A 27,036-nucleotide genomic window follows, 5' to 3' on the forward strand; every position below is an offset into this window, starting at 1 on the left:
ACATACATCTATTGGAGCTAGTTAGACTGCATTTTACCTTGTTTTGAGTTGTAAAAATAATGTTTTCTGAAGTCAAGATTTTAATTTCAGAGGTCATGTAAGGACCAGAGAGCAGAGTAAACACTACTGATGCGATTAGGATTAAGATAGATTTAGAAATCTGTCATTTCTCAGTGATGGTCTGTGTTTCCGTACAACATTTGTGATCCCAACACTGTGCAGCATCTGCACCACTTAAACAGGGAAAGCCTTGGTGTTAATCCTGTGTTACACATTCTATCATCTCTGGAAAGAATTATTCTTGTTTTTTGATACTTCAATGTGAGTGACAGGTTTGTGTTTATAAAAGAGAAAGAGATGAGTAGGGACCATTAAGTGGAACCAGGAGTGTGTAATGTGAGATGTGTGTCATGAATGAATGCAGGACAGTGATCAGTTTTCCTCTAAAGAGAAGAAGACTCAGTTGCAGGAGACATTAACAGACTCAGTGAGAGAAGGTTTCTATTCATAAGACACTTCCTTGAAATTAGCACGTTTTATATTTCATGTTGCACCAACAAAAAAGGTTTGCAGCATGAGATATTGTCTCAGCTTTTAAATTATGTGAAACTATAATGCTTCATGTAGGAAAAAGATTTCACATTGGCATGAATATACTGTACATTGCACAAAATAGATTAAATGTGTTCAAGAGATTTTCAGGTTTTTTTCTTTTGTAAAACACTGATTAAAAGTGGAAATTAATTGATTTTTCCTCTAAACTGATTCTTGCATCATCCAAAGAAAATCAATTAAATAATGAATTAAAGTTTCTTTCTAAGAAAGTGAGATAAGAGAGAGAGAGAGAAAGCTGTGTTTGAATGCCAGGTAAATGATACCTGCACTGGCTGGCTTATCAAAAGTCTAAAAGAGGAAATCTAGTGATAAACTATGGATGAGCTCAAATTAATTAAACTAGAATCAATACAATTTTCAGTGTGTTTTTACTTAAATATGGCTGCTAAAGTAACAGACAGAGTCAGAGAATGGATTTGTAGATATTAATTTTCTGGTGGAGTGGGTGAGTAATACTGAATGTATGTTATTTATATGTGTGGATTTCAAACCCAAACATTAACACATAATGCCTGTGAAAAGGAAATGGAAAATCTCCTCTAGATAATTTAGCATAATTTGATCAAATCTCTTTAGCGTGCTTTTACCTGTTAGGTAATAGCATCTGTCCTAAACAAGACTTGGAATACACTGGGTTTTATTTATGCACCTTTTGATACTGGGGAGTATCACACTCACTGTTACATAACCTTTTGGTAGTAGCTGATAACAAGAGTTAAATCGCCAAAAGTTGCCATAAACCTATTGCACTGTAAACTTTCAGGAATTCTTGTCCGTGCTGACCCAAAAATAAATTGGGTCTGACATTTGATCGACAGCAGCTACAGTTACATGACAACTCAGGAAACGTTATCCTCTAATTAGGGCTGTGAGACAAAGCTGAAAGCTCCACAGTAAGTGAGTGAGTGGACTATGAGTGGAGAGAATTTTGTCAGTCTGTTCAGTAGAGTTTAACAGGTATGAGCTGTCAGCTTTTCTATTAGTTTTACAATGACAGCATCATTTTTCTTATGCTGTTGCCTGGATGAAAACCTAATCGGAAAATGAAGAGAAAAATAGAAATACTTGAGATCTGGTTGGATCTGGTCCAAACTTAAGCTTCTGGTATTTAAGATAAAATCTCATTGTTTCATTTTAGTATTAAGGTGCAGCCACACATAGGATGGACATTTTTAATGTTAAACGTTCATAAACAACCAGTGTCAATGAATACTAAAACCCACAGATACCACAAATAAAAACATTAATATCATAAGCCAACAAAAAGCTCTTAGTAAATAAAAATTTTCCTTAGAAGAAAAATGATACAAAATACATACACAGTCAAAGTTTTACACAATTTCACCAGAACACAAAGTTAAACAAAAAGGTGAGGTCTGCTGCTCTGTTTAGTAAAGAGATCATCTGTGTTTTCCACAGGATAAAGAGTGAGCATTCAATATAGACTAGGGAATAATAATACTTTTTGGATTTTTTTTTTTTTGTACAAAATTATATCATAGAGGATAAAGTATGAGGTCAGCCACATTGGACATCGACAGATAATCCCATCATAAATTCAAATCAAATGCAGCACAAATGGAAGATGACTTTACTCCAATGAAAGTCAAATCATCTGTAACTGGACTGTAACCTGACGCAAAACCTTGAAATGCGCATCTTTTCAAAGAATACTGGTACGCACACAGAAAAGACATAGAAGTATTTTATAAACGGACTTAATTCTAAGCCCAAAACAGAAGCTGCATTGTCCTTCGACCTGCAGAGTCATCTCCAGTGGCACACACAGTAGACACACACTGGTAAGTAGTCCAGAGATATTTACAAACTCCTCCTGGGGAGGTTAGAGGTGTCTTTTCAGATGAGATCACTGAGAAGTTTGAGTTTTTATTGAGGTGTGGATTCAGACGTACTGCTCTTTGGGGAAAGTGTACGCCCCGACACCCGGCGGAGGGGAAGACAGACCAGGGACTGATGGGTATTTGAAGATGGCCGTGGTGTGCGTAGGAGGAGAGAAGGTGTTTTTTGATGTGATGGTGCTGCTGCTGCTGCTGGTGGCCGTGGTCGGCTGAGAGGAGTGGTACGGGTGCTGGGGCAGAAAAGTGAGAGGGGGGTTGATGGGAGGGGAGTAGGGCTCCGGGTAGTCCTCCTTGTTACAGGCCAGTCTGTAGCTCACGTAGTCCGCGGTGTTAGGAAGCTCTTCATAAAACCTGCCTGAATGCTGTGCAGATAGAGTTTCAAGATTTAGAGTTTATTCTAAGCAATAATCTAATAGAAATGACTATAGTTTATAGTTTAATCAACAAACGACCCAAATAAAACACACACATATGTAACATTTGTGCATTACACAGTACACATTGTACATATTGCACAATGTACATTCTCTGGTTTCTGCACTATGTAAATATAAGAGTTTGTTTTTGAGTTTGTTAAGGCTACTGTAATACAGTGAGCTACTTTAATATTAATATAGTCACTTGAATTTTCTATTTTATTTTTTATTTTGTAGTATACAGTTTGGTTTCTATTGCATCACTTTTGTGGACAGTTCTTGCATTTCACTGTTCATGCCATGAGTATATGACAAATAAAATCTTGTATCTTTAAATTCAACAGAATGACAATCAGAAATAGCCAATGAAGCACATAAGGACTGAATTTTATGCTGGGGGAAGTACATTTTATGGTATGTATGTATGTATGCATGTATGCATGTATGTATGTATGTATGTATGTATGTATGTATGCATGTATGCATGTATGTATGTATGTATGTATAGGGTGTATGTGTATTTTAAGTTTTTTCTGTTTATAATATTTTTAACCTATTTTAACTTATTTGTAGGTCACATATTTTATGTGTTTTAGTAGTATGTGTTCTGTATTATGTGTTGCAGTGCAGCTTGTTTGTGTCCTTGTCTAAGCTGAATTTCTCCCATGGGAGACAATAAAGTGAACCTTGACCTTGATTTTTCAGGTACATGTCACATTGTGCCTTCAGACAAAACCACTAACCAAAGCACAAATGATCCCAAATAATGATACTAATATGGAAATCAAACAAATAAAGGTTGAATTCAACTCATTATTATTCAAGCAAAATAACCACATCTCTGAAGTATCTGATAAGGGCCAAAGCTGACATGAAGAAACAGTTCAACAATATAATCAAAGCTATTTTCAACATTTAAGAGCAGATCAAAACAAGGCTTTGTATTAAAATATGACCAAGTACACTTATCAAACATAATGCAGTTCAAGGGGGGAAAAAGGGCCTATTTTGAGGAAATACGATCTATATGTAAAAGTATAAAACTACATTCAGTCAAATAAATAGTCATATATGATGTGTGTGTATATGTTTATTGCATTATGTCAAACTTGTTGGCACTTTAAGAGTGAACACAAAACCTATGATTGAAATCAGCTTTAAGCTGCTTTTTATTTGTTCATATGTTATGTATTTGTTTACATGTACCTGGATGTCATCTGGTCTTTTCCTAATGGGCTGGGACAGTTTTCTGGACGGAGAATCATTTCTGAACAAACAAAAAGACAAATATATCAACAGTTTTAGAGAAATCCAAATGTGAAATTAAGAGATAGAGAGTTATAAACAGTGTACTTACGAGGAGTTGTCTTTTCTACTTCTTATTTTGAGGATCAGGACTGTGATAGTGATGCCCAAGAGCACTCCAGCAGCCAATAATAAGGCGACTACGCTGATCACATCACCTGTTGCAATTTGTGGTAACGGTTTTTCTACAGAGTAAATACACACAAAAACATTATTTACAGCGTCACAGGAAAAAAGTGAAGGCTCAAGATTATATGTAATTACAGCTTTACATAGTGCAATTAAAAAACTTATGTCCACTTTTCAATTTGATTTCATGAGAACAGATGAACTGATCTGTGGGAATCGTACCGATAATTCCGACCTCCACTGAGCTGGATCGTGTCCCGATGCTGTTGGTTGCATCACATACATAGGTACCTTGCAGCTCATACGTGACTGGGCCTTTAAAGACAAGGACATTGTCTCTGATTTCAGCGTTGCTTGGCATGGTACCGTTTATCCTGCAATGAACATATCACATCATGTCAGTAACTTAAACTTATATTTGCTGTGAAATCAATGTGAGCTTAACATGAGGCTTCTTTTACGGAGAATCCACTCTTGTACTACAAACAGCGTATGTCACAATTACAAGAAATTATAAAAAATAATTGTCAACAGCTTGAAATGTTTCCATTATACAAGTGTAATCTCTTTAGATATAGTGTAGCATGAAGTGTATTTCAATGTGTTAGTGACAAAACAATTTTTAATAACACAGTCCACCTACAGATTGTAATATTATTTTCTTAAGCATCTAATTAAAGGCAAATCTTAGTTTCTAATTGGAGCATCCACAACATACTAGTGCAGTTTTTTTTTACTTTATTGGCGCATTAACTGTACTGTAAAAAGATGGGCTATAGAATCCTCAAACAACAGAGGAGTGAAACTGAAATATTGCAATTACAAGTGCTCATAGATGTCAGATTCCAAAATGGCAGCCGTTCTTTTCTACTGAAAGTTACCCATTCAAGTTTCATTCACCTGAGAGATCTGAATATAAGGAAACAGCTCTAAAGTCAGGATGTACTGAGGGTACGTTCAGATCTGATCTCTGAGGACATATTCAGATATGATCTGGGATGCATATGTTGACATTAGCGTAGCAGTCTGAACAGGAATATAATGTTCTTAAGGCTCACAAAGATGTATAATGTATATGTGCATTGATAAATGACACTCCTACACTGTTTCCTCCATAGCAAAACAGAATACCCACAATTCATATAATCCAGTAAACTGTGTATTTTGAATTAACCCATAAAGACCCAGAGCTACATTTGTGGCACTTCCCAAATACATTTTTCTCCATCTGTAACCTTTTTTAAGTGATTTATCAATATTTATTATAATATTATCCTCTGTATTTTGCATTTTTTCAGTGAATTTTCCTATATTTAATTTACTGATCATCCAGATGTTCATAAAAGCTAAGTTTGAAGTTGAGGTTTATTATATCAAAAACAGAGAAAACTGAAGAGCACCAATGAATCCTACACTTTTCCTCTATAGCAAAACAGAATACCCAAAATTCATATAATCCAGTTGAAATTCATTCAGTCATCACTAAAATATATCACGCAGAGATCCAATAGGTGTTCAAAGTAATATCAATATTTAACATCAACTCATGGAATGAGTAACATGGAAGAAAATTCTCTAGGTTAAAAGCTACTAGTCTGCACAGTAGAACACAAACATTAACAAATCCTTGTTTATTTGTATATCAAGCAAGAAAGTGAGATCTGATCAGAAAGTGATCATTTTAATGACAGGTCCGAGCAGGGCCTGACAGAAGTTTTCAGGCTTCCGGGTTTACTTTCACGTTATCCGGTTCACTGCACTTGCAGTCAAGCTTTTCATCCACTGACAGAGAGCATAATCTTTTTTTTTCTGGGGCTTCAGAAGATTAAACACATATAAATCCTCCGTGTTATAAAAACTGACAATAAACTGAGTAATCTCCAACCTATTTTGTAGTTGTGGGTGTCCTGTTAGCAGTTTTATGTGTCTTTTTTTGTTGTGGTTTATGGAAAAAATGCTTTTTGGGTGGCAGATAATTTTTTTCCTTGTTGTGACAGGATTTGCCAAAGGTGGAACCGGTACCAAGGCTGAGTGTCAGCACTGTATCCAGTCCTATTAGTACAAGTATGGAACTAGTGCAGTTTGGAGTCTGTGCAGTATTAGACGTTTGCCCACTGGCATGACAGTGACTAGCGATTAGAGCTATTAATCATCAAATAACAAGGTGATCAGAATGACAACTTGAACCCAAATCAGCCTGATGAAAACTACCCAAAAATAATCAGAAAGAATCTTCCATTTATTAGCCCATAAAGACCCAGTGCTACTTTTGTGGCAGTGCCCAAATGAAATTTTCTCTCGATTCAACCTTTCGCAAGTGATTTATCAGCATTTATTATAATATTATTCTCTGTATTTTGCATTTTTCGTGTAAATCATGTATTTTTCCCTAAATTTAATTCACTGATCATGTAGATGTTCATTAAAACTCAGCATACATTCAAAGGTTATTATATTACAACACAAAAAAGTGAAGAAAAGTGACTTTTTCAGCAAAGTTATCAATAACTGAATGTAAAAACAAGCGTCTCCATCCACTGTCATTTATCAAACTCCATGGGTTTTACGGATGAATCAATGTTGTGGAAGATGATGGTGTTTCACTATTCTCTACAAAGCCTCTGAACGTCCAAATGACCATAAAAAGACAACAAACTGTATTTTACACCAATTATTTACATGGATTGATAGGATTAATGTATCAACAAGTATGAAACATTATAGTTTAGTATATGCTTTTGGCCAACAGCAGCTGTTTGGGTGTTTATGAGTTAAATATGTACTTGACTGACCTCTAGACTTTTTTAGAGCCAGTATAAGGTGGAAGGTGGGAGTGGGATGTTTTGGCTTCGTTTTTGGGGATCTGTCCTGTCCTCTATCTTTATACACTACCTATGGTTCAAACAGAATCAGAAACACTGAGCTGTACTCACAGTCTCCACTGATACAAAGAGACAGCTGGGTTTGCATCAGCTTGGCAACTCAGCTGGACGTTTTCTCTGTTCAAGTACCAGTTTCCATCATAACCATCCACTGAAACTTCTGGTTCATCTGTTAGACACACACAAAAGCAGAAGTCTGTCAGTTTTGTGCCCAGAACTGGTGTCACATTTCCAGTTGTAAATGCATTTTTGGTCTGTTATTGCAGAGGAAGTGAGAGATGTTTACACTGAATGTCGAGGGTTACACTGTCAGTGAAGACCTCCTCGTTATACGTGGTGACGCACGTTAGAGTCTCCTTGTGTGTGTCTTTGCTGGGCACCAAAATGTAGTCACTTTGAACTGTGAACGTCCCATCAGAGTTTCTGTACTCTCTGGTGGTCACTTCTCCAGGCACCCTGGTCTCCCATCTGCTCACATTGACAAGAGATCAACAGAAGTTATCAATACATGTGCTGTACACACTACCCTTCAGAACATATTTTCATCTGTATATGAAGATAAACACACACCTGATGACACCAGGTGGTTTTCCATTCGCAGAGATGCAAGTGGCCACTGGGGTTTTCAGATTAGAAGAACGAGCTACTAGCGTCGGTGTGGACAGGCTCATCTGGGTTGTCGGTCGAACTGAGGCCAATCAAAATCAAGAGAAATAGACAAATCAGGACAGAGAACAGGTACAATGTTTACCTTACTTCAGCCAATCACAGGTGTTTTAACAGCGGATACCTCATTCACAACAAATGATCACTTACTATTACTAATTCTTCATCTGGAAAATAAAATTCAACATCTTTCCTCAATTCTACTTGTCTGATCACAAGAAAATCTCTAACATTTGGAATGGAAGACATGACGAACATAATCAATCTAGATAAAATTCATGAAGCTATAAACTCTGAAGACAAATGCTGAAATGTCAACACTTTACACCTATAGCTCTTCAAAATGTACATTACATTTGGACTGCATTGTTAAAGCGTCATTGAGCAGTATTTTTTGGTTCACCTTTCTATAGTGGCAAAAGCACTGATCTTCAATGAAAAAGCTTCATCCATCTTTTACACTTTGCAGGTTGAAGGTTATAAACACAAACAGACTCAAAAAACTAATCTGTAAGGCTAGAGCTGTAGTAGGCATGGAGCTGGACCCTGTTAGGATGATGTCAGAGAGGAGGATGCGCTCCACGTTCTGCAGGAGTTCATTCAATAACAGACTTCTCCCACTGAGATGCACCACAGGAAATACTCCCTGCCTGTGGACATCAGACTGCAAAACCTCTGGCTTCAAAATGTCAGATATTTTGAGTCAATAGGCTGACCTGTACATCGTGTTTTCATATTTTATCTTTGTTGTACAATAATTCCATCTGTTCATGCACAATGCTCATGAATTCTGCTACAATAACACTGAAGTCTGTATATTTTCACTCCTTTATATTCCAAACTGACTTTTTAGATCAGTACATTTTTGGTATATATATTCTTTCTCTTTTTTTCTGGGTAAGTATATTTCATACCTTTGTTTATTTTTAAGTGTGTATATTCATCTATGTCTGAATATTCTTCTACATGTGATTACATTACTAAGGTTTCTTATATATTTTTATCTATTTTTGTATCTGTACTGTGTGTATGTATTTATTTGTATGTACAGTATGTATATGTATATTTCAGTTTCTGCTCTTCTTCGAGGATATGCAATGTGATAAATTCCCCTCTGGGATTAATATTCTGATTCTGATATTCAGTCTATGCTTTTATTCAGCAAGAAGAAAACTTCATAAGGATACTGTGTATTGACATATTCTGGCAATTCATTCCCTGGTTTCTGCCACTTGAAGTTTCATTTAAAGCCATATATTTTTACTAGAAATAATGTATTTTTAGATTAAGTGTGAAAGTTAACTCCCACCCCATTTTATGCAACACAACAAATCTCTGTTGTAAAGTAAATTAGTGTCTGATTTTAGCAAAATAAGCAACAAAACAGACTCAGGAGACACAATAAACACAAACATCACTCTACAATCAGCTGCTGCAGCCACTGTTAAGAGGTCAAAGGTCATTGACCGAGAGTCAGTGAACAACAAGAGAAAGGGGACCAACAGGAAACGTTCCATTGCTCAGGTCATAAGATTCCAATAGAGAACAATCGTAAACTTCCTCGTGAATTGGCTTGACATGATACCCTAATGACAATCTTATTATTTGAGTTAAGTTAGTTAGTTAGTTAGTTAGTTAGTTAGTTAGTTAGTTAGTTAGTTAGTTAGTTAGGGCTCCTTCAATGGGGCGGGTGTCCCGTCCTGGTGCGTTGAGCCGACCAGGTGAATCAGTATTTTCCATCGCTGGCGGTCTTGTGCCAGCTGCTCTGCGTCCTCCATGTTAACTCCATGTTGTTGGAGGTCGCCCGCAATGACGTCGAGCCATCGGGTGCGGGGCTTGCCTCGTGGTCGTTTCCAGTCTGCGGCCTAACTGCGGTCAGACTGAAGGATGGCTCTTGTCGGATGATCATGAGGGAGGCAGAGGACGTGACCGAACCAGCGGGTGCGACGTTGCACGGCCAGGCTGGATGCTTTGGGCTGGCATGTGCCTCCAAGTGAGCTGGACAAAAACCAAGTTCATGCATGTCGGTGATGGGCCGGATCCACCTCCTTTGCAGCTTGGTAATGACATTGTAGAGCCTGTCAAGAGCTTTGTGTATCTGGGGTCAATAGTGACAGACAACTGGGACCTAAAACCAAAGATTATCCGCAGAAGAGCCCTGGCAGCATCAGCTCTGCAGTCTCTCTGGAAACCACTCTAGCGGCACCAGACCATCTCACGCAGGACGAAGATGTGGATCTACAACTCTGCTGTCCTCTCCATCCTGCTCTATGGCTCAGAAACATGGCCCTTAAACAAGACTCTGGTAGCCAGAATAGATGGCTTTGATAGCAGGGCTCTCAGAACCATTGAAAACATCAGGTGGCCCCAGTGGGTTTCCAATGAGGTGCTTCGAGCCCGCACATTTGAATTAAGCCATGAGTTAAATCATAGTTTCTACAACTAAAGTGAAATTTAGATATAAAAAACAAAACACAGTGATAAACATTGCATTACCAGTTATTTCAACAAGCCTTTCCCTGATCATAAGTCTTACCGTATACAGTCAGGTTCACCGTGTTCTCTCGGTTCCCTGCAGGAAACGTGGTGTATTCACAGATGTACGTGGCTTCGTCGGACATGCGAAGTGAGGAGAAGGTGATGGTGGTGTCTTCCAGAGTTGGAGTTCGTCGTCTCACCGCCGCATTTTTGAAAGTGACGCGGTCCCTGTAGGGCGGGGCCACGGACACACCTAGGGACGGATTGGCAATCGCCACGTTCTGCTTTGTGCCATTCACCAGTTTCTGCCACGTCACCTATAGAGAGAAGAAGAGAATTAGTGGAGTTAGAAGTTAAGAATATAATGGTTTATTCTGTGAGAATTGGTAATAATACTAGAGAAAAATTCTAATTTCAATGTCTTTATTTTATCACATTCTCAGAGAGTCAAAACATTACATACACTTTCTTTTGTCATTATTGGGTGGCATTGATGTTAAACTGTGTATCTTGAATTAAAACACTTTCTATAACCTTTGAGCATCCCTCTGCAGGAATGTTTGTCCAATTCTCCTGCAGAACTCATACCGCTGAGCCTGCTTTGTGAGCCTGCTTTGTAAGCCCACAAATGTTTTATTGGATTAAGGTCAGAGCTTTGTTACAATCGCTCTGAAACATTTTCTTTGTTGTCTTCTTTGGATCATTGTCCTGCTGGAACAGAAGTTGCCCCCGGGCTGATTTACATATATTTCCCCCCATTTAGCAAAAATAAGCCGACATCATGATGCTTCACCCCGTGTTTCACATGTGGGATGGTGTTTTGGGTTACAGGCCTCACCCATGTCTCTCTTTAAGGCCAAATAGTTCTATTTTATCTCATCTGAGCTCAGAGATCTGGGGTTGGGCCTTCTTCCTGATGATAAAACACTCTTTGACTGAAGCTTTTTTTGGTGCAAGTTTTCTCCAGTATCTTTATCAGTTCAGACTGGGACAGTCTACACCCTGAAGTCATTAAATGAATTCCCAGAAGCGTCCAGGCTGTTTTAAGACACACTGAACTTGATTTATGTACACATTAGAACTACTTCAAATGTGAGAAAAGATAATAACTTTAATTTCTTCTACTATTGTACTGAAATTTAACATAATCAAGGTAAAATAGTTGATTGAAATTAAATATTTGTTGACTTTGTATGCATTTAGCCAAGCTGTATACAACCTTCTGAGCTGGATTATTATTAAAATAATGCTTCAGGTTTTTTTTTTTTCTTTTTGTTCACATTTCATTCATTTAACAAAAACCTGTAGACTTGTCAAGAACAAACATGGGCAATAACTCTAGTCTGTCCTGAACAAATCCATCAGGGATAAAATGGTTTAAATGTTGCATTTAAATTGACAATACATTTAGTTTTCTTTAGTTTTCTACAGATTTTTAAATTAGAGGTTTTGTTTACAGTATTATACAGGAAGTTTTTTAGAGTACGTTTTTTTGCAATATTTTTGGGGCGTTTTCATTCTGCGTGCTTGAGTACCGTACCCGAGTCCAGCTGAGAAGAGAGTCCTGGGTACAGACTGTGTAGACTCCAACATGGTACGTTGCAGTGTGACAGCGATCTGTGCCCGAGACCGGAAGTGATATAATCACCACTCCAACAACGGAAGTGACTTAATCACCACGAGACCATAGACGGCACTCCTGTTGTCTCCTGAAAAAGCCTCGGATCCACGCGGCACAGGCTCACCTTATCGACCAAACCACTCAGTGGTATATCAGGGACAACAAAGGTCGATCTATCTACCTATCTATCTATCTATCTATCTATCTATCTATCTATCTATCTATCTATCTATCTATCTATCTATCTATCTATCTATCTATCTATCTATCTATCTATCTATCTATCTATCTATCTATCTATCTATCTATCTATCTCTTAACCCAAACCAGCTTCCTTTCAGGATGTTAAAAATCATATTCTATTGAAACTCAACAGTAACCTGGCCTCTTAGGTGCAAAATACACATGGACAGGATCTGGTCCGTGTGTTTCCTGTTGTTATCTGCATGCAGGCCTGTGTGTGTTTTGTTGTCTTTAAATTGCAGTTTACCTGGGATATTTTGACTGGTGGGGAGCTGTTGATGAAACGACAGCGGAGATCCACTTTGGAGCCCACATACCCTGACTTCCCATCATCCATCTCCACAGTCTGGCCATTCACTCCTGTGGAGAAATAGATATGAAAATGAAATATATTTTAAAAACAAAAACTTGTCATCTATATGTGAGGCTGTCACAGAGGGACTGAATAAACTGATGGAAGAGAGCTGGAGAGGAGCTGTGTGAGGAATAAACTGATTCTGGCTTATTAGGTAATGTTCTTCACCCTCTTCACAGGCTTAACAGAACAGAGACTCCATCTGCTCTACTACCAATTAACTCCATTAACTTCTCCTTTATTTATATTAAAACACCACAGTAAAAGCTACTCATCACATGTACAACAACAGTATGTTTGGTATTTAAGACTTACTTTGTTATATGACATTAATACATTTCTTTGTTTTTGTACGATGTTGGATGGGGCTCCATCCCCCAGATGGTTATGAGTTACTTATTCCCCCCGCCAAGTGTAATGGTGGAGGTTATGTTTTCATTCGGGTTTGTTTGTCTGTCTGTCTGTCTGTTTGTCTGTTAGCACAATAACTCAAAAAGTTGTGGACGGATTTGGATGAAATTTTCAGGAAATGTTGATACTGGCACAATGATTAAATGATTAAAGTTTGGTGGTGATCGGGGGGGATCTGCCTTGGCAGAGGTCTGTGCTCTCCGAGTCCTTTTCTAGTTCATTCATATTTTCATTGAGTTTATAACATTTTTCAGTCACACAAAGCCAATTTGAGGTTCATAATTTGCATTTTTATACATTAATATTGTATCAGTTTAGGTGTTAATATATCCATCGTGACATAATTTCTTCAATGTGTGTCAGATATTGGTCCTGTTAGTGGTTCTTGCTACACTCTAAAAAGTAATACCAGAGACCTAATTGTTTCAAAATTTAAAAAAAAAAGTATTTGTTGATAGAGATAAACCTTTCCAGTAACTAGCATTTGATGAGTTGTGTTCACTTAATAATGTTGCTATTTAAATCAATTCAATATCTTTGGCAACTTCAACTAAAATTTGTAAATGAATCCATTAAAAATGCCGTCAAAATTAGTTTTTATCATATTTTTCTCCACAATATTTCAGAATTTCAAGACCCCCTACCACACCAACAAAGTTATGGCAATGCCATGGGGACAGTTCCAAGACAGGGTTCATGGGAAATCTCAGTTTGTAGTTGTAAATTTTAGGATTATTAGTTAAACTCATTTTCATGTTCTGTCATACAGTGACACAGTCTTATTGTCCCATTATCTTCTCTGTGCAGTTTCATATGCTTTGTTCTATTTATGCCTTTATTCAGGTTATAACACCATGAGTAAAGTTACTACAAAGTTGATGATGATCCCCATGTTGCCATTACTTATATTTATGTAACAATTTCAGAAACATATTGATACTGTGTAAAACATGAATAAATACAGAATGAACATTTTTAACATTTGATTTGTTTTCTATGTTCTATTGTGAATACAATATGGGTTTATGAGATTTAAAAATCATTGCATTCTGTTTTTATTTACATTTACACAACGTCGCAATTTTTGTGGAATTGGGAGTTGTGCATGGGGTGATGCTCTGAGTGTTGTGGAAAAGTTGTGAACTCTCAAACTGTTTAAAAAGCATGTGACTCCTCCCCAAAATACCTGAATCTCTGATGATTATACTAACTTGAAATTAACCTGTCTGATGTGCCCTTGAGCAAGGTACTTAAGCCCCCACTTGCTCCCTGGGCACCCGACGTGGCAGCCCACTGCTCCTTGTCTGTAGTGTAGGTGTGTGTGTGTGTGTGTGTGTGTGTGTGCGTGTGCGTGCGTGCGTGTGTGTGTGTGTGTGTGTGTGTGCGTGTGTGTTCTTGCATGTTCAGCTAGTGATGGGTGAAATACAGCGGATTCATTTCAGTGTGTGTTGCATGTATGCATGTATAATATATACTGACTAAAAAAGATTCTTCATTCTTAATTCTGAGGGAGTTAAATTTGCAGTTTCAAAGAAGTAACACTATGTTTCATTTTAGATTATATAGAAAATGACTTGAAAGAACAGGAAACAACTTGTGTTTATGCAACCTTTTATAGGCTATGATAGAAAAAAATCTGATTTTATTTTAGAGAAAAAGCCAATTCTCCAAACTAACTGTCATTTGTTGGTTGAAAATAATTGAATTAGAAGTTACGGAATCTTCCAGAAATGGAAACTGTTGTTCTAATTTGGTCATTGAGTTGACACAGTTGTTTTTAGAATGTACTAACGACATAAATAACTTGATTATATAGCGTTTTAATGCTACAGACACACGTTGGCAGCATCAGGGCAGGACTGTCACACTGTAAGCTGTTCACGGTCAGCAAACTAAGCTGAGCCGAACTGTCAAACATGATACATTTTAGCAGCGTGAGAGGTGACCTGAGGTCAGAGGTTATGGATTACAGGGAAGTATAAATAAGCATGATTTGTTTACTGTTCCCACTGACTTACTGATCCCCTTTAACAAATCCACAGCACACCTCTCTGCACTTCAGTCACGTGTGCTCACTTGTGTCGGTCCAATTTAACATTTAATTAATTGTGGCAGGTTTTACTTCGCACAATGGAGTCACAACATTGGCTGCTCTCAGTTTCACACATGCATCGTCACAGACTAAACAGACCATCAGTAACTACTAGTCATTTTTGTGTAAAACCTGCAACTTCTCAGCATATTTGTTGATCATCCCTCATTCAATAACATGATATATGATATGTCCTGAAAAATGCAAATATACTTATCACTAGGAACAAAAATATATGCATATATTTTACTTAATAAAATAGACAGTGTGGCTGCAGATTAATTTAAAATGTTATCAGATTTAATACATTTGTGACTGAAACTCATAATAGAACTTTAAACCTCTATATTTTTTCACAGATTTGCAGCCACATGATAAGATCCTCATGTGCTGCCTTCTGATGGGACTGTGAACTCTGGGTATTATTGGCTTTAATTATAGTATTTTTCAGTGAAGGACTTAATAACAAGGCTGGCTGTGAAGCATGTTGTTTAAGAAAAAGTTACAGTTGGAAAAGAAAGGGCTTGTTAAACACCATTTTATAAAGAAAAAATCTTCATAGCAATAACTGCATTAAGATTATTTATACGAATTAGGTTTACTAGGGTCAAACTGATTCCTTTAGCAAACAACAGTTGTTCATTTTCATACTGTGTCAAACCAGGAGATGATGAAATCGTCTTTGAATATGATGCTGAATTATTCAGTGTGAATGTAATCCATAGCCAGGGGGTATTTCCATATTAGGAATATTGAGGCTTTAAAAATGTACAGTTCACTGTCTAGTCCAATTTTTCCATGTTAGCAGTGAAGTAATATTGATTTGTTCATCAGCTCTTTAATGGTGCTGTCTAAACCAACAAAGCCACCATCCACAGACACCACATGAAAATAAAAACAACTGTTATCCACATTTCTGCTCCCATACTGATTGTGTTCTGTCCTATTATAATAGACTAGAACAACACAATCCCAGCCTCTTGATTGTGTTACCTGCACCAGTACTGTGGCCATAAACAGACCTTTTATTTATCAATGATAGCAGATAGAAGCAGAACATTAACCTTTACTTATTTAAGCTTAAGGGCAAAAAAGACTAAATAAATTTGCTCATTTACCAACATATTGAAATGATGAAATTAAGTTCTTTTCACTATCAGTGAAAACTTTGTTTCATTCATTGCATATTTCATTTAAATACCGTTTTTTTTTTTTTTTTTAATATTTAGATATACATCATACTAGTTTTATCTATAAATTCAGTGTTGCATTCAAAATAACAAAACTTCAGCTGATGGCAGGCTAAGAAAACAGCTGACTATGCACTTCAAAATTTATAGAGAAATGGGACATCACCACTTACTGTAAACAGGTAAATCTACTGCTAAAATGGTGCTACTGTTATGCAGCAATACATTTTATAGCAAATCTTTGCATGCAAATGTATGCAAAAGTTGTAAAATATAAAATTGGACCAGCATGTCCTGACTTTAAGCTGAACCATGTCTGTTTGGCTGTAGTAATAAGTTTAATAGATGTGTACTAGAGTTCACCAGGGCTTACACAGCCACTTGTATATTTGTTGTGTGTGAATATGTGGGTTTGTTGGAGGAAAGACAGCCAACAGTGGAGAAGATTACAGCATTTGGGATATTAAACTGCATCTGTATTAGAGAATTAAAGGTCCATGTGCAGCATATGGAGAGGTTGCAACTGCTGTTTCAGTTCAATATGTTGTGTGTATATTGTGTACAATTTGCATTTAAGCAGTGATTTGTGAACATGTAAATGATACTGAAATTATATTATTTATTTTGTGATAATGACTTCATCACAAAGATTCTTCCAACACTCATTTTGTTAATTTTGATAATAAACTATCTGTTTTACCACTGACATGCAGCAGTTGTCAGTATGAAACTACACTTATGGCAGATGAACTCCTTACTGCTGTAAACATATCATTTATGCATAGTTTTATTGTAATAATCTTTGTCGTGAAATGTCAAAGTGGATGCTGATGTTGCTGCTGGACTTTTCACTGAAATGCCCGGTCAAATTATAACAAAGTTGCCGATGTTTTACTGATAGTTTTAAATTGTGGAATATTGGTTGTGTACTGCACAGTATGGAAAAGCTAAGTAGTGTGATATTTAACAACCCCCCACCCCCCCCCAAAAAAAAAAAAAAAAACAAGGAATAAGACGGGTTAAATCAGTTGGCATAGTATACAACTGCAACACAAAGCATACCCGGTTTAATGAGAAGGAGCCATTAGCATCCTAGTAAAACCAATAAAACCTAAACCTAGCATTGCTGTTTTAAGCCAGAAGATCAATAAATCAACAGTATCATCAGCATTTTCATCTATAAAAGTAATGCAATATAAATCGATCATGTTTTTTTTTTTTTTTTTTACATCATTTCTATCTTTAATTTACAATTTTTTTTCTGTGACTGATATTTGAAATCCAACCCGTAGAAACACAGAGTGTATATTAGTCTGTCCTGCTCTACAGACTGTGTTATACAATTAAATTGACTTTATCTAATTTCCGTAAAAGAAATTATAAATTGAGGCATAAAACTTCATTAGTCAGCTTAATGCAATATAAGATGTACGTTCATTTCCCTCTGTGTATGTTCTAATTGTTGATGCTACTGCTTTATATTTAACTGGTCGGTGAGTGTGTGAGCAGACAAAGCCAACAGTCCAGTATTTTCGTTCCATAATATTATTGAAACACAGACAAACCACAAATTATGACTGTAGTTCAAAACTTTACAGTTGGTGTCACTGGTTAATGTAACAGATACGTTAATTCTAATTTGTCAATTGATGGATGTTGATCGATTGATTATTTGACCACTTCATTCATTCATTCATTCATTCATTCATTTATTCTTAACTACTGTTATTCTAAATTATCCTCTCCAATGTTAAATACAGTGTTAAACAATCCACCTTTTTTATGGATCTGGTTTAAAGTTTAAGGTGTTTATCCTTGGCAAAAAAAAAGCATTGGTGGCAGAGGTAACAATTCACACTTATGTTATATTAAAAATGTTACACATCTGACTTAAAATGACTTTTGGATAGCAAATTAAACATTAAAATGTGTTAAACAAACAGTACACATTTTCTTCTTCACTCAAAAAAAAGATAGTTGTGGATTAATGTATTAGTCAACAAGTAATGCTTTAATCATTAGAGCTCTATGTTTAGTGACATATTCACATTCACATTTCATTCATTCATTTTCTGAACCCGCTTTATCCTCACTAGGGTCACGGGGGTCGCTTGGAGCCTATCCCAGCTACATAGGGGCGAAGGCGGGGTACACCCTGGACAAGTCGCCAGTTCATCGCAGGGCTGACATACAGACAAACAATCACTCTCACATTCACACCTATGGGCAATTTAGATTAACCAATTGTAGTTCAGTGCATGTCTTTGGATGGTGGGAGGAAGCCGGAGTACCCGGAGAGAACCCATGCAGACATAGGGAGAACATGCCAACTCCACACAGAAAGGTCCCACCCCCCATTGACTGATGCTGGAATCTTGCTGTGAGGCACGAGTGCTAACCACTGCACCACCGTGTCGCCCATTCACATTTCATTCTAGTGAAATAGTAACAACGTTAATGTTAGTAATGAAATGAAATGTACCATTACAATGAAAAGTTATGGATTTCTCTGAATGTGGACATCACAGGAAGTATTTGCTACACACAAGTCAAATGAATGGATAATTGGGCCATTTGTTGATATTTTAATGTATTAATGCCACACAAAGGGATGGATGTCTGTGTCTGAAGTGAATATTTAAAACTGACTTGTGCACTGTTTACAGAAGGTTGTTCTACGTCTCGGAAGTGAAACATCTTTCACTTTGTGTGATTTATCTCTAGTGCTTTTCTAAACAAATGCATGCATCCCACTGAGAGTACCCCACTGAGCTCTGCTGCTGAGCTGATTAGGGGCTTTAAGTGAGAGCAGAGCAGACAGACAGCATACCTTATAAACACACACACACACACACACACACACACACACACACACACCTTATAGACTATATCAGATACATCCTGCCCCACATTTCTCCCCCGTTCCTCTTTTCTCTCTGAGTTCATTTGTATCCTTCTATTGTTTAGACTATGGGAAATGACCTCACTGGTCCGTACAAATGTAATCCATAAACAGCAGCACAGGCAGGAAAGGGCCATGGGAACGCAACACAACAATAGACACATTGTTTCACACTTCAACGTACAACATCAAAAACAGCAAGAGCATCTCAGCATGAGGCTGGACTTTTTGTATGTGGACATCCTGGATCTTTTTTTTTGTTTTTTTTAGCCATACACTTATCAAGTGACCTTCATTCAGTTATGAGATTAACAGAGATACAGTGGCAGGAAATACCATGTAGATGTACCACACATGTATTTGTAGACTATAATGAATAAAGAGGAGGATGTTACCTTTTACATCAAGTTGACAAACTGCAAAAGAACACTTAAACCTATTAAAATAAAATCTAAATTTGACCACATCAATATTCAATAATGCAATGGTTTCCATAAATGTCCTGTTATTTTATTTGAACAACAATTAATTAAATGTGTTTTGTAAATACATTAACCTTATTTTTTCATGGATATTGACTAAAGCAATCAATATTTTGATATAAAACATGATTTGATTCAGCTGAAAATTATTTTGTGGAATTGATCAGAATCAAAACTTCAACAAAGCCATGTAAATCCAATGAACACACTCATTCAACTTTCTTTTTTGTTTTGTTTTTTTGAGTACAAGGGACTGGCTGCTTGACCCTCATGTATCTTCTGCTTCCAGGACCTAGATACTGAAAAACTGATCTCTTATTACGAACAAGAAAATGAAAAACACAGGCAGAAAGAGGAGAGGACAGATTAACCGTTTAATCTTTAGACCATCAAATCTGTGATTGATCTGGGATTACACACTGTGTCTGTGTCTTTGGCTTTGTGACTTATAAAGTAGGGAAACCTGAAGCAGAATGAAAACCAGCTGACACACTCACAATAAACCTGCTGGATTAACCTGAAACTGATTCATTCAACTGGTGTTTAATACACTGAGGGCAACAACTAATGACTGCTTTCATTTCATTTCAGAGTTACATGAACTCTTAGCTTCTTGTTGCCACAATACTGCCCCATGCACACAACAACAATATTATGTCAATTGGCAAAAGTTTAATATTGTTTCCTTTAAACAATACATGTACGGACACGAAACTTTTAGAATCCGCAAAAGATCTGGTAACTGGTACCCTAGCCTTTTCCTGTAACTGGATAGACCCATGGCATGTGTGATGAGAAAGTTTGTCCCACAGTACTGTGGCAATAGCCAGTTCAATATGGGGGGGGGTTGTATTTTTAGACCTTTGTATATGTATATAGTTATATATTTTTCCTAATCTTTTTCTGTTGTATTGATAATTTCTTTATTGCTACTTTATTATACTTGAATGGAGAGACTGTAACACCCAATAATTTCTCCCTGGGATTAATAAAGTATTCTGATTCTGATTTTGCTGATTTTCCACTCATTGTATCATAATCGTATAATTAGCTCATCTCTTTATGCCTAGATATGCCACCAGCACAGTGTTTTTTTCTCTAAACCAACAGACTGCATGAAGGAACAAAACAAACAAACCACGCAAACTGACTTCTGAACATCCACTCAGCCAAATGACATGCTCCCATTTATATCAGACTGATTGAAATGGAGAAAACTCATTGTTTCCTCTCTTTTTTCCCCTAAATTGATTAGAATCTGTCATTGTGACTGGGATGTGTGTGCACACGCGTGGTTGTGTGGGTGTGTAATCTCCGGTCCTGCAGGAACGTGGAGTATGCACTTGGCACTGGTTCAGCGGGCAGCTCACAGGATTATGATGACTGCTACTGCATTTGTGTTTTGGGATTTGAGGGGAGAGTAAAGATTGATAGTAATGAAGAAAAGGCTTGTGGAGGGACATGGGCTGAATGAGGAACAGATAAGGGTTTCATAGAGGCTAATTCTGTCAATGGAGATGCGCATAAAGAGTTGGATAAAAGGCAGAAAGGCTGTTTGTTTATGAATTACGTGTGCTATTGGATTAATTCTGTGGGGTAGCGTCTGTGTGTTTGGCCCTGTGTTCCTGTGGATTACACTGAAATTCATGTGAATGCCAGTCTGGTAGCCTCACTCCGCCTTTTCTGTGTCTTTCTGAGCTGGTGGATTTCAAACTTCCATGCCCAGGGGGGAAAACATGTCAGCAACTACTTTTAACAATGCTCACATCAACCTGGTGGCAGCCAACGGGTGCTGACAGCCCCGCTGAGGTGCAGGAAGATAACTTCACTGCAGCAACAGTCAGGAGCCTGAGACTTTGGCAGCGATCATGTTGTTACACCCTTCCTGCTCCCTCTAATCCACAGCTCTGCCCTTCAGCATGACAATCCTACACACATGGCACAGCCTCACACACTGTAATAACATGCACACATATGCACACAAGCAAATTACTGTTCAGCAGGCAAAGAGGAAGGGGGTGATAAGGGAGGGGGGGGGGGGGGGGGGTTAACACTGACCGAGTGAATAAAGCAATCACAGCAGATGTCACAGCAGCTCAACGCATCCGAATGCTGCCACAATCATTTTTACCATTACGTAATATGTAGACCACCACCCCCAACCCCCCCTTTTTATTGCAGAGCCTCAACTCTGATGCCAGCTGTAGGTTTGGCCCCAGCTTAGAGTGATTACACCGCTGCACCTGTTACAATGAGGCTAGAGTTTGTTCATTTAAATACAGTACTACACTTTATACTGATTACACCAATAACACACACACAGAGAGAGAGAGAGAGAGAGAGGGTGAAACCAGGGGAGAAATATCCTGTTAAGGACCAGATGAAGTTAATTATTCAGACTTTTAATCACTTTAATGAGAAGATGAGGGGTGTGTAATGTCTAGGTTGACCTAACTGACACTGAACAACAAATATATCAGTAATTATGAGTAAAAACTGTAAGATGTTCAGGCTGAAATTACAAATTACAGTCAAATTATACCCATTTACTGGAGAAATTGGATGTGTTTGATATATAATGGCTGACATCTACAAGGATTTCACTGAGTACAGTATGACCTCTTGTTCCATCAACCATAAATAATCTAACAAACATACAATAAAAGACAAAGAAAAGCATCATTTCTTTATCAGTTTTCTCAATAGCTGAAATTAATGAGAACAATGAAATTCATCTATGACTTACCACCGCTTATATTGAATTATTGCGTTTTTTTTAATTTATTTATTTATTTTTTAATTGTGTACTGTGTAGATGTAAGTAGATGAAGTTTATCCAGCAGTAATTTCAGGTCTAATACAGTGCATTTCACTTTTCATGATCTCTTAAATGAAATATAGAGATGAGACGTTCAAGTCTAAATGAATAGTGTGGGGAAAACAAAAATATTATGATAAATAAAAGAGGAAAAGAACATTAATAGGTACTTAATCGTGTCACAAAAAGATATATGAGTCTCCAATTGTTTACACTTGAGCTCCTCTTCTTTTAGGGCTCTTCTTTGATCCACTTGGTATAAATCTATTAGAGTGAGCTCACACCTTTCACCTGATTCCACTAGGAGCCTTTATTATTTAACAGGTGCTAAGAAAAGAGAGCCTACCTGGTATGAGGCAAGTTGTTATCAAGAAAATCCAGAATCCGGTGTTTTCCATGCCCAAACCTTCGCGGCCAGTTTCTTGCTTTAGTTCAGTTCCTTTTGTGCGCTTGTTTTCTACCACCTGTCCCCCCGCTGTGGCCGTCTGTCTGGGTCCGGTCAGGGCTCCATAGAAGCTGCGAACCTCTAGATCCTTACACACAGAGGAGGATGTGTTTCTCAAACTTGCCTCCGCTTGTCTTAGGGTATCACTTTTTCCTTCCCCCCCCTCCCTTTAATTCCCACTTCCCTGTGTCTCGTACGGGAGACGTATGCGCTGCGCTCCCTGTCCGGGCTGCGGCTTGGCGGGGATAAAGCAGCTTAACGCGTGGGCAGATTATTTCCGAGATAGCCTACCCCCAGTCCCGACCGGCAGCTCTCTGTCAGAGGGCTGAGCTGAGCAAACCGGTAGCCGTCTGGTGTACACATGTAAAAAAAAAAAAAAAAAAAAAAAAAAAAAGCTCAGTCAGGCTATTTTAAATCAACAGACTATAGGCGCAATCAGGGGCCCAGACAGGGGCGTAGCTGCAACAATTAGTCCCCAGTGACTTCACCCAAACCCCCCCCACCCACCACCTACTGATAAAACCATCAAACTACTGGATGAATGGATGGATGGACTGATTTTAAAGACTACACATCAAACTAACACATGCAGAGTAGCTGACACCTGTTGCAGCCCATTCATATAAAGCAGGGGTGTCAAACTCATTTTCTTCAGGGGGCCACATTCAGCCCAATTTAATCTGAAGTGGGCCGGACCAGTAAAATAATAGTATGAGAGACAATCAATAATGACAACTCCAGGAGTGTAGGAGGGTCATTTATCAGTGCACACATCGATGCTCTTCAGTTTTCTCTGTTTTTGATAAAATAAACCTCAACTTTATACTGAGCTTTTATAAACATCTGGATGATCAGTAAATTAAATATAGGAAAATTCACTGAAAAAAATGCAAAATACAGAGGATAATATTATAATAAATATTGATCAATCACTTGAAAAAGGTTACAGATGGAGAAAAAGGTGTTTGGGAAGTGCCACAAATGTAGCTCTGGGTCTTTATGGGTTAATTCAAAATACTCAGTTTGCTGGATTATATGAATTGTGAGTATTCTGTTTTGCTATGGAGGAAACAGTGTAGGAGTGTCATATAGCAGTACACATATGATGCATTATACATCTTTGTGAGCCTTAAGAACATTATATTCCTGTTCAGACTGCTACGCTAATGTCAACATACCCATCCCAGATCATATCTGAATATGTCCTCAGAGATCAGATCCGAACGTACCATCAATACATCCTGGCTTTAGAGCTGTTTCCTTATATTCAGATCTCTCAGGTGAATGAAACTTGAATGGGTAACTTTCAGTAGAAAAGAACGGCTGCCATTTTGGAATCTGACATCTATGAGCAGCACTTGTAATTGCAATATTTCAATTTCACTGTTCTGTTGTTTGAGGATGCTATAGTCCAGGGGTGTCAAGCTCATTTTCTTCTGTGGACCACATTCAGCCCAATTTAATCTGAAGTGGGCCAGGCCAGTAAAATAATATAGCATGATAGACAATAAATAATGACAACTCCAAATTGTTTTAGTGCAAAAAATAACATTCAGTTATGCCAATATTTACATTTAAATTCTGCTGTTAGGACACTGGACAAGACAAGTAGAAAAAAAAAAAAAAAAGTAGTATGAGATACTCCCTGGTAAAATGTCCAAATAAAAGAGGATACGCAAGCAAAGGTGTCAGAAAAATGGGCAATGATGACTGGGAGTACACTTGGTGTCGGCTGCTGCCTTATTGGTACAGACAGCTGCCTGTCAGCCAGCTGAGCCCATAAACAGAAAAATAAATAGATAAATAAATAAATAAATAAATAAATAAATAAATAAATAGTACTACTACTACTACTACTACTACTACTAATAATAATAATAATAATAATAATAATAATAATACATTTAAAAACTATCCAAACAAAAAGGATGTGAATAACCTGAAACAAATGGAATTTGTTAAGAAATATAAGTACAGTTTTATCAATATTATGCCTCGACTTATCATTTATACATATGCATTATAGGTCAGATCTACAAAGACACAAAACACTTAGTAACAGACAGAATATTGTTAAAATTGCACTTAATTTTCTTCAGACATTTCAGGTTGTTCATATTTGTTCAGGTTATTCACATTTTAAAGGATAGTTTGTTAATGTAAACATTTTCATAATTTAATGTTTTTTGCACTAAATCAAAGAGAAAAATTGCTGTTGTTACTGTTTATAGGTTGTTATGATATTTTTTCTTGAATTTGATGCCCTAACTTGCACTTTGCAAATTCATCCCATGGGACAGATTGGAATGTTTGGCGGGCTGGTTTTGGCCCCCGGGCCACATGTTTGACACCTGTGATGTAAAGAAATTAAGAAGATGTTTCTTTGCCACATTTTGCTTTCAGTGTCTTATTATTATTATTGTTTATGTTATTCAAGAAGTTTATTGTCATATTCACAGCAGTACTGAGCAAAGAAATTCCTACTTTGCAAGCTTCCTTCGCACGACTAATGAAAACAATTAAAGGAGTGATATGTTGCTTTTGTAAAATGGAATTATGCATTTTAAAACATTTCCCTGTGGTCTACATAAACTGTAAATGCTATGCTTGGGTCTGAATTCTTCATTAATTCAACTCCACAGGTCCATTTTCAACCCTATTTCTGAGTAATGACACTAGAAGGGTCATTTTGAGCGCTGGCCCTTTAAATGCACATGAGCCACTTCACGCCCCACCCCCTCCAGGTTGTTGGCTGTGCTGCTCTGTCCCGTTCAGCCACTTGTGTTGAAGTCTGGACATATTTTCGGTATGGACTATAACCGCTGCTGCTGATAAACAATTATGTCGAACTCGAAGAAATGTTCATTGGAAGTCTCGACCTCATATGTGCAGATGTCGTGACGTAACTAGTTATAGATGTAACAAATTACAAAGGAATTGAAACGGGTTGTAGAAATCCACTCGATTTTTGCAAAAGTGAATATAAAGATAGCTTTGCAGCACCTGGAGGGTTCAAATTCAAACTTTTGGAACTATTTGGGTCTAAATACACAAATAAATGTACCAAAGACTAATAAAAGTGGGTTTAGCAAAATATGACCCCTTTAAACTAAACCAAAAGGAAATAAAGGAAATAAAGGAAATAAACTGTACACTAAGCCAAGAAAAATAAGTAGGTAAAATAAAATAAAGCTAGTAAAAAAGATTGATTGAGCAGGATACAAAATATAATAGAATATTATTGTTATTTAGTAGTAGTAGTAGTAGTAGTAGTAGTAGTAGTATCTTTTTGTGTTTCAAAAGGTATGGCTGCATCAGACAGACATTGTCAACAAGAAAAATAACATTCTTGCCAGTTTCAATAAGTCATGCCCTGGATGTGTTTTAGGGGGCCTTATCTTGCAGAAACATCCATTTTTGATCTCAACAGAACAGAACACAAGCAGAAGGGAGTGTGTGGGTTTGGAGTAAAGAACAATACTTGACAGAGTTCAATGATATAAGAGTACATATCAAAAAATAATGCATGGGGTGTCCAAAAACCTTTTTACCACTCCTGTATACAGATACTTCTTTTTAAGTTGTATGCTGCATATCTTCTGTTCTCTATTTTACCATTGGCTGCAGGTACAGAAATACATTTCATTGTGCATTGTACTGTGTATAACTGTGAATGTGACAAATAAACCTTATAATTTATAATCTTATCTTATTTTATCTTATCTTATCTTATCTTACAAACTCTGATAAAATGTATTGATCAAATTAATGAGTGATGTGCCAGAATTTTTTTCAGTAAAACAAAGAAAAAGCTGAAATAAATGTTTTTGGAGACATGGAAGAATGATTCAAAGTTAGTGCTCATCTTCAGTTAGTTATGTTAATAACAGACAATCAAGCCTGAAATCCAGGTGTGGGCATGGGCTTAGACCTGAATTTTAACATTCACATCAAGACAGTAACAAAGTCAGCCTATTAACACTTAAAGATCATATCCAGACAAATATTTTTTTTGATCCTGTATGAATTTTGCCACTACTGACACATATGATGTTTGACCATCTAAAAGATCATTTTAGTAGCCAGCAAAGTTGTGGTTTGAGGCAAAGATAGTAAAGAAACATCTA

The 27,036-nt window shown here is 37.2% G+C and overlaps 1 protein-coding gene and 1 long non-coding RNA gene across 2 annotated transcripts; one reads left to right on the plus strand and one right to left on the minus strand.

Moving 5' to 3' along the window:
• Positions 1–1,773: 1,773 nt before the first annotated feature.
• On the minus strand, positions 1,774–23,202 carry nectin1a (nectin cell adhesion molecule 1a). Its single transcript, XM_030154319.1, has 10 exons — positions 22,811–23,202; positions 12,462–12,574; positions 10,409–10,667; positions 7,777–7,894; positions 7,493–7,674; positions 7,258–7,375; positions 4,547–4,698; positions 4,248–4,380; positions 4,097–4,157; positions 1,774–2,836 (listed from the first exon to the last, which is right to left on the minus strand). Exons 1-10 carry the CDS (start codon positions 22,860–22,862, stop codon positions 2,519–2,521), a joined length of 1,506 nt encoding a protein of 501 aa, XP_030010179.1. The 5' UTR covers positions 22,863–23,202; the 3' UTR covers positions 1,774–2,518.
• LOC115433100 (uncharacterized) lies at positions 8,943–12,566 on the plus strand. Its single transcript, XR_003937307.1, has 3 exons — positions 8,943–9,494; positions 10,295–10,662; positions 12,457–12,566. It is a non-coding gene; the product is annotated as an uncharacterized LOC115433100 (long non-coding RNA).
• Positions 23,203–27,036: the final 3,834 nt, after the last annotated feature.

Source organism: Sphaeramia orbicularis, chromosome 14, assembly GCF_902148855.1.
Source record: "Sphaeramia orbicularis chromosome 14, fSphaOr1.1, whole genome shotgun sequence".
Taxonomy (NCBI): Eukaryota; Metazoa; Chordata; class Actinopteri; order Kurtiformes; family Apogonidae; genus Sphaeramia; species Sphaeramia orbicularis.

Bases quoted from the DNA above. Each gene is read 5' to 3' on its own strand.
- nectin1a (XM_030154319.1), bottom strand. From the start codon at position 22,862: ATGGAAAACACCGGATTCTGGATTTTCTTGATAACAACTTGCCTCATA. The intron at 7,895-10,408 runs GTAAGACTTATG...GATTGGCCTCAG, and splicing joins GGTGAACCTGACTGTATACG to TTCGACCGACAACCCAGATG. The intron at 4,158-4,247 runs GTAAGTACACTG...TTGTTTGTTCAG, and splicing joins AGTAGAAAAGACAACTCCTC to AAATGATTCTCCGTCCAGAA.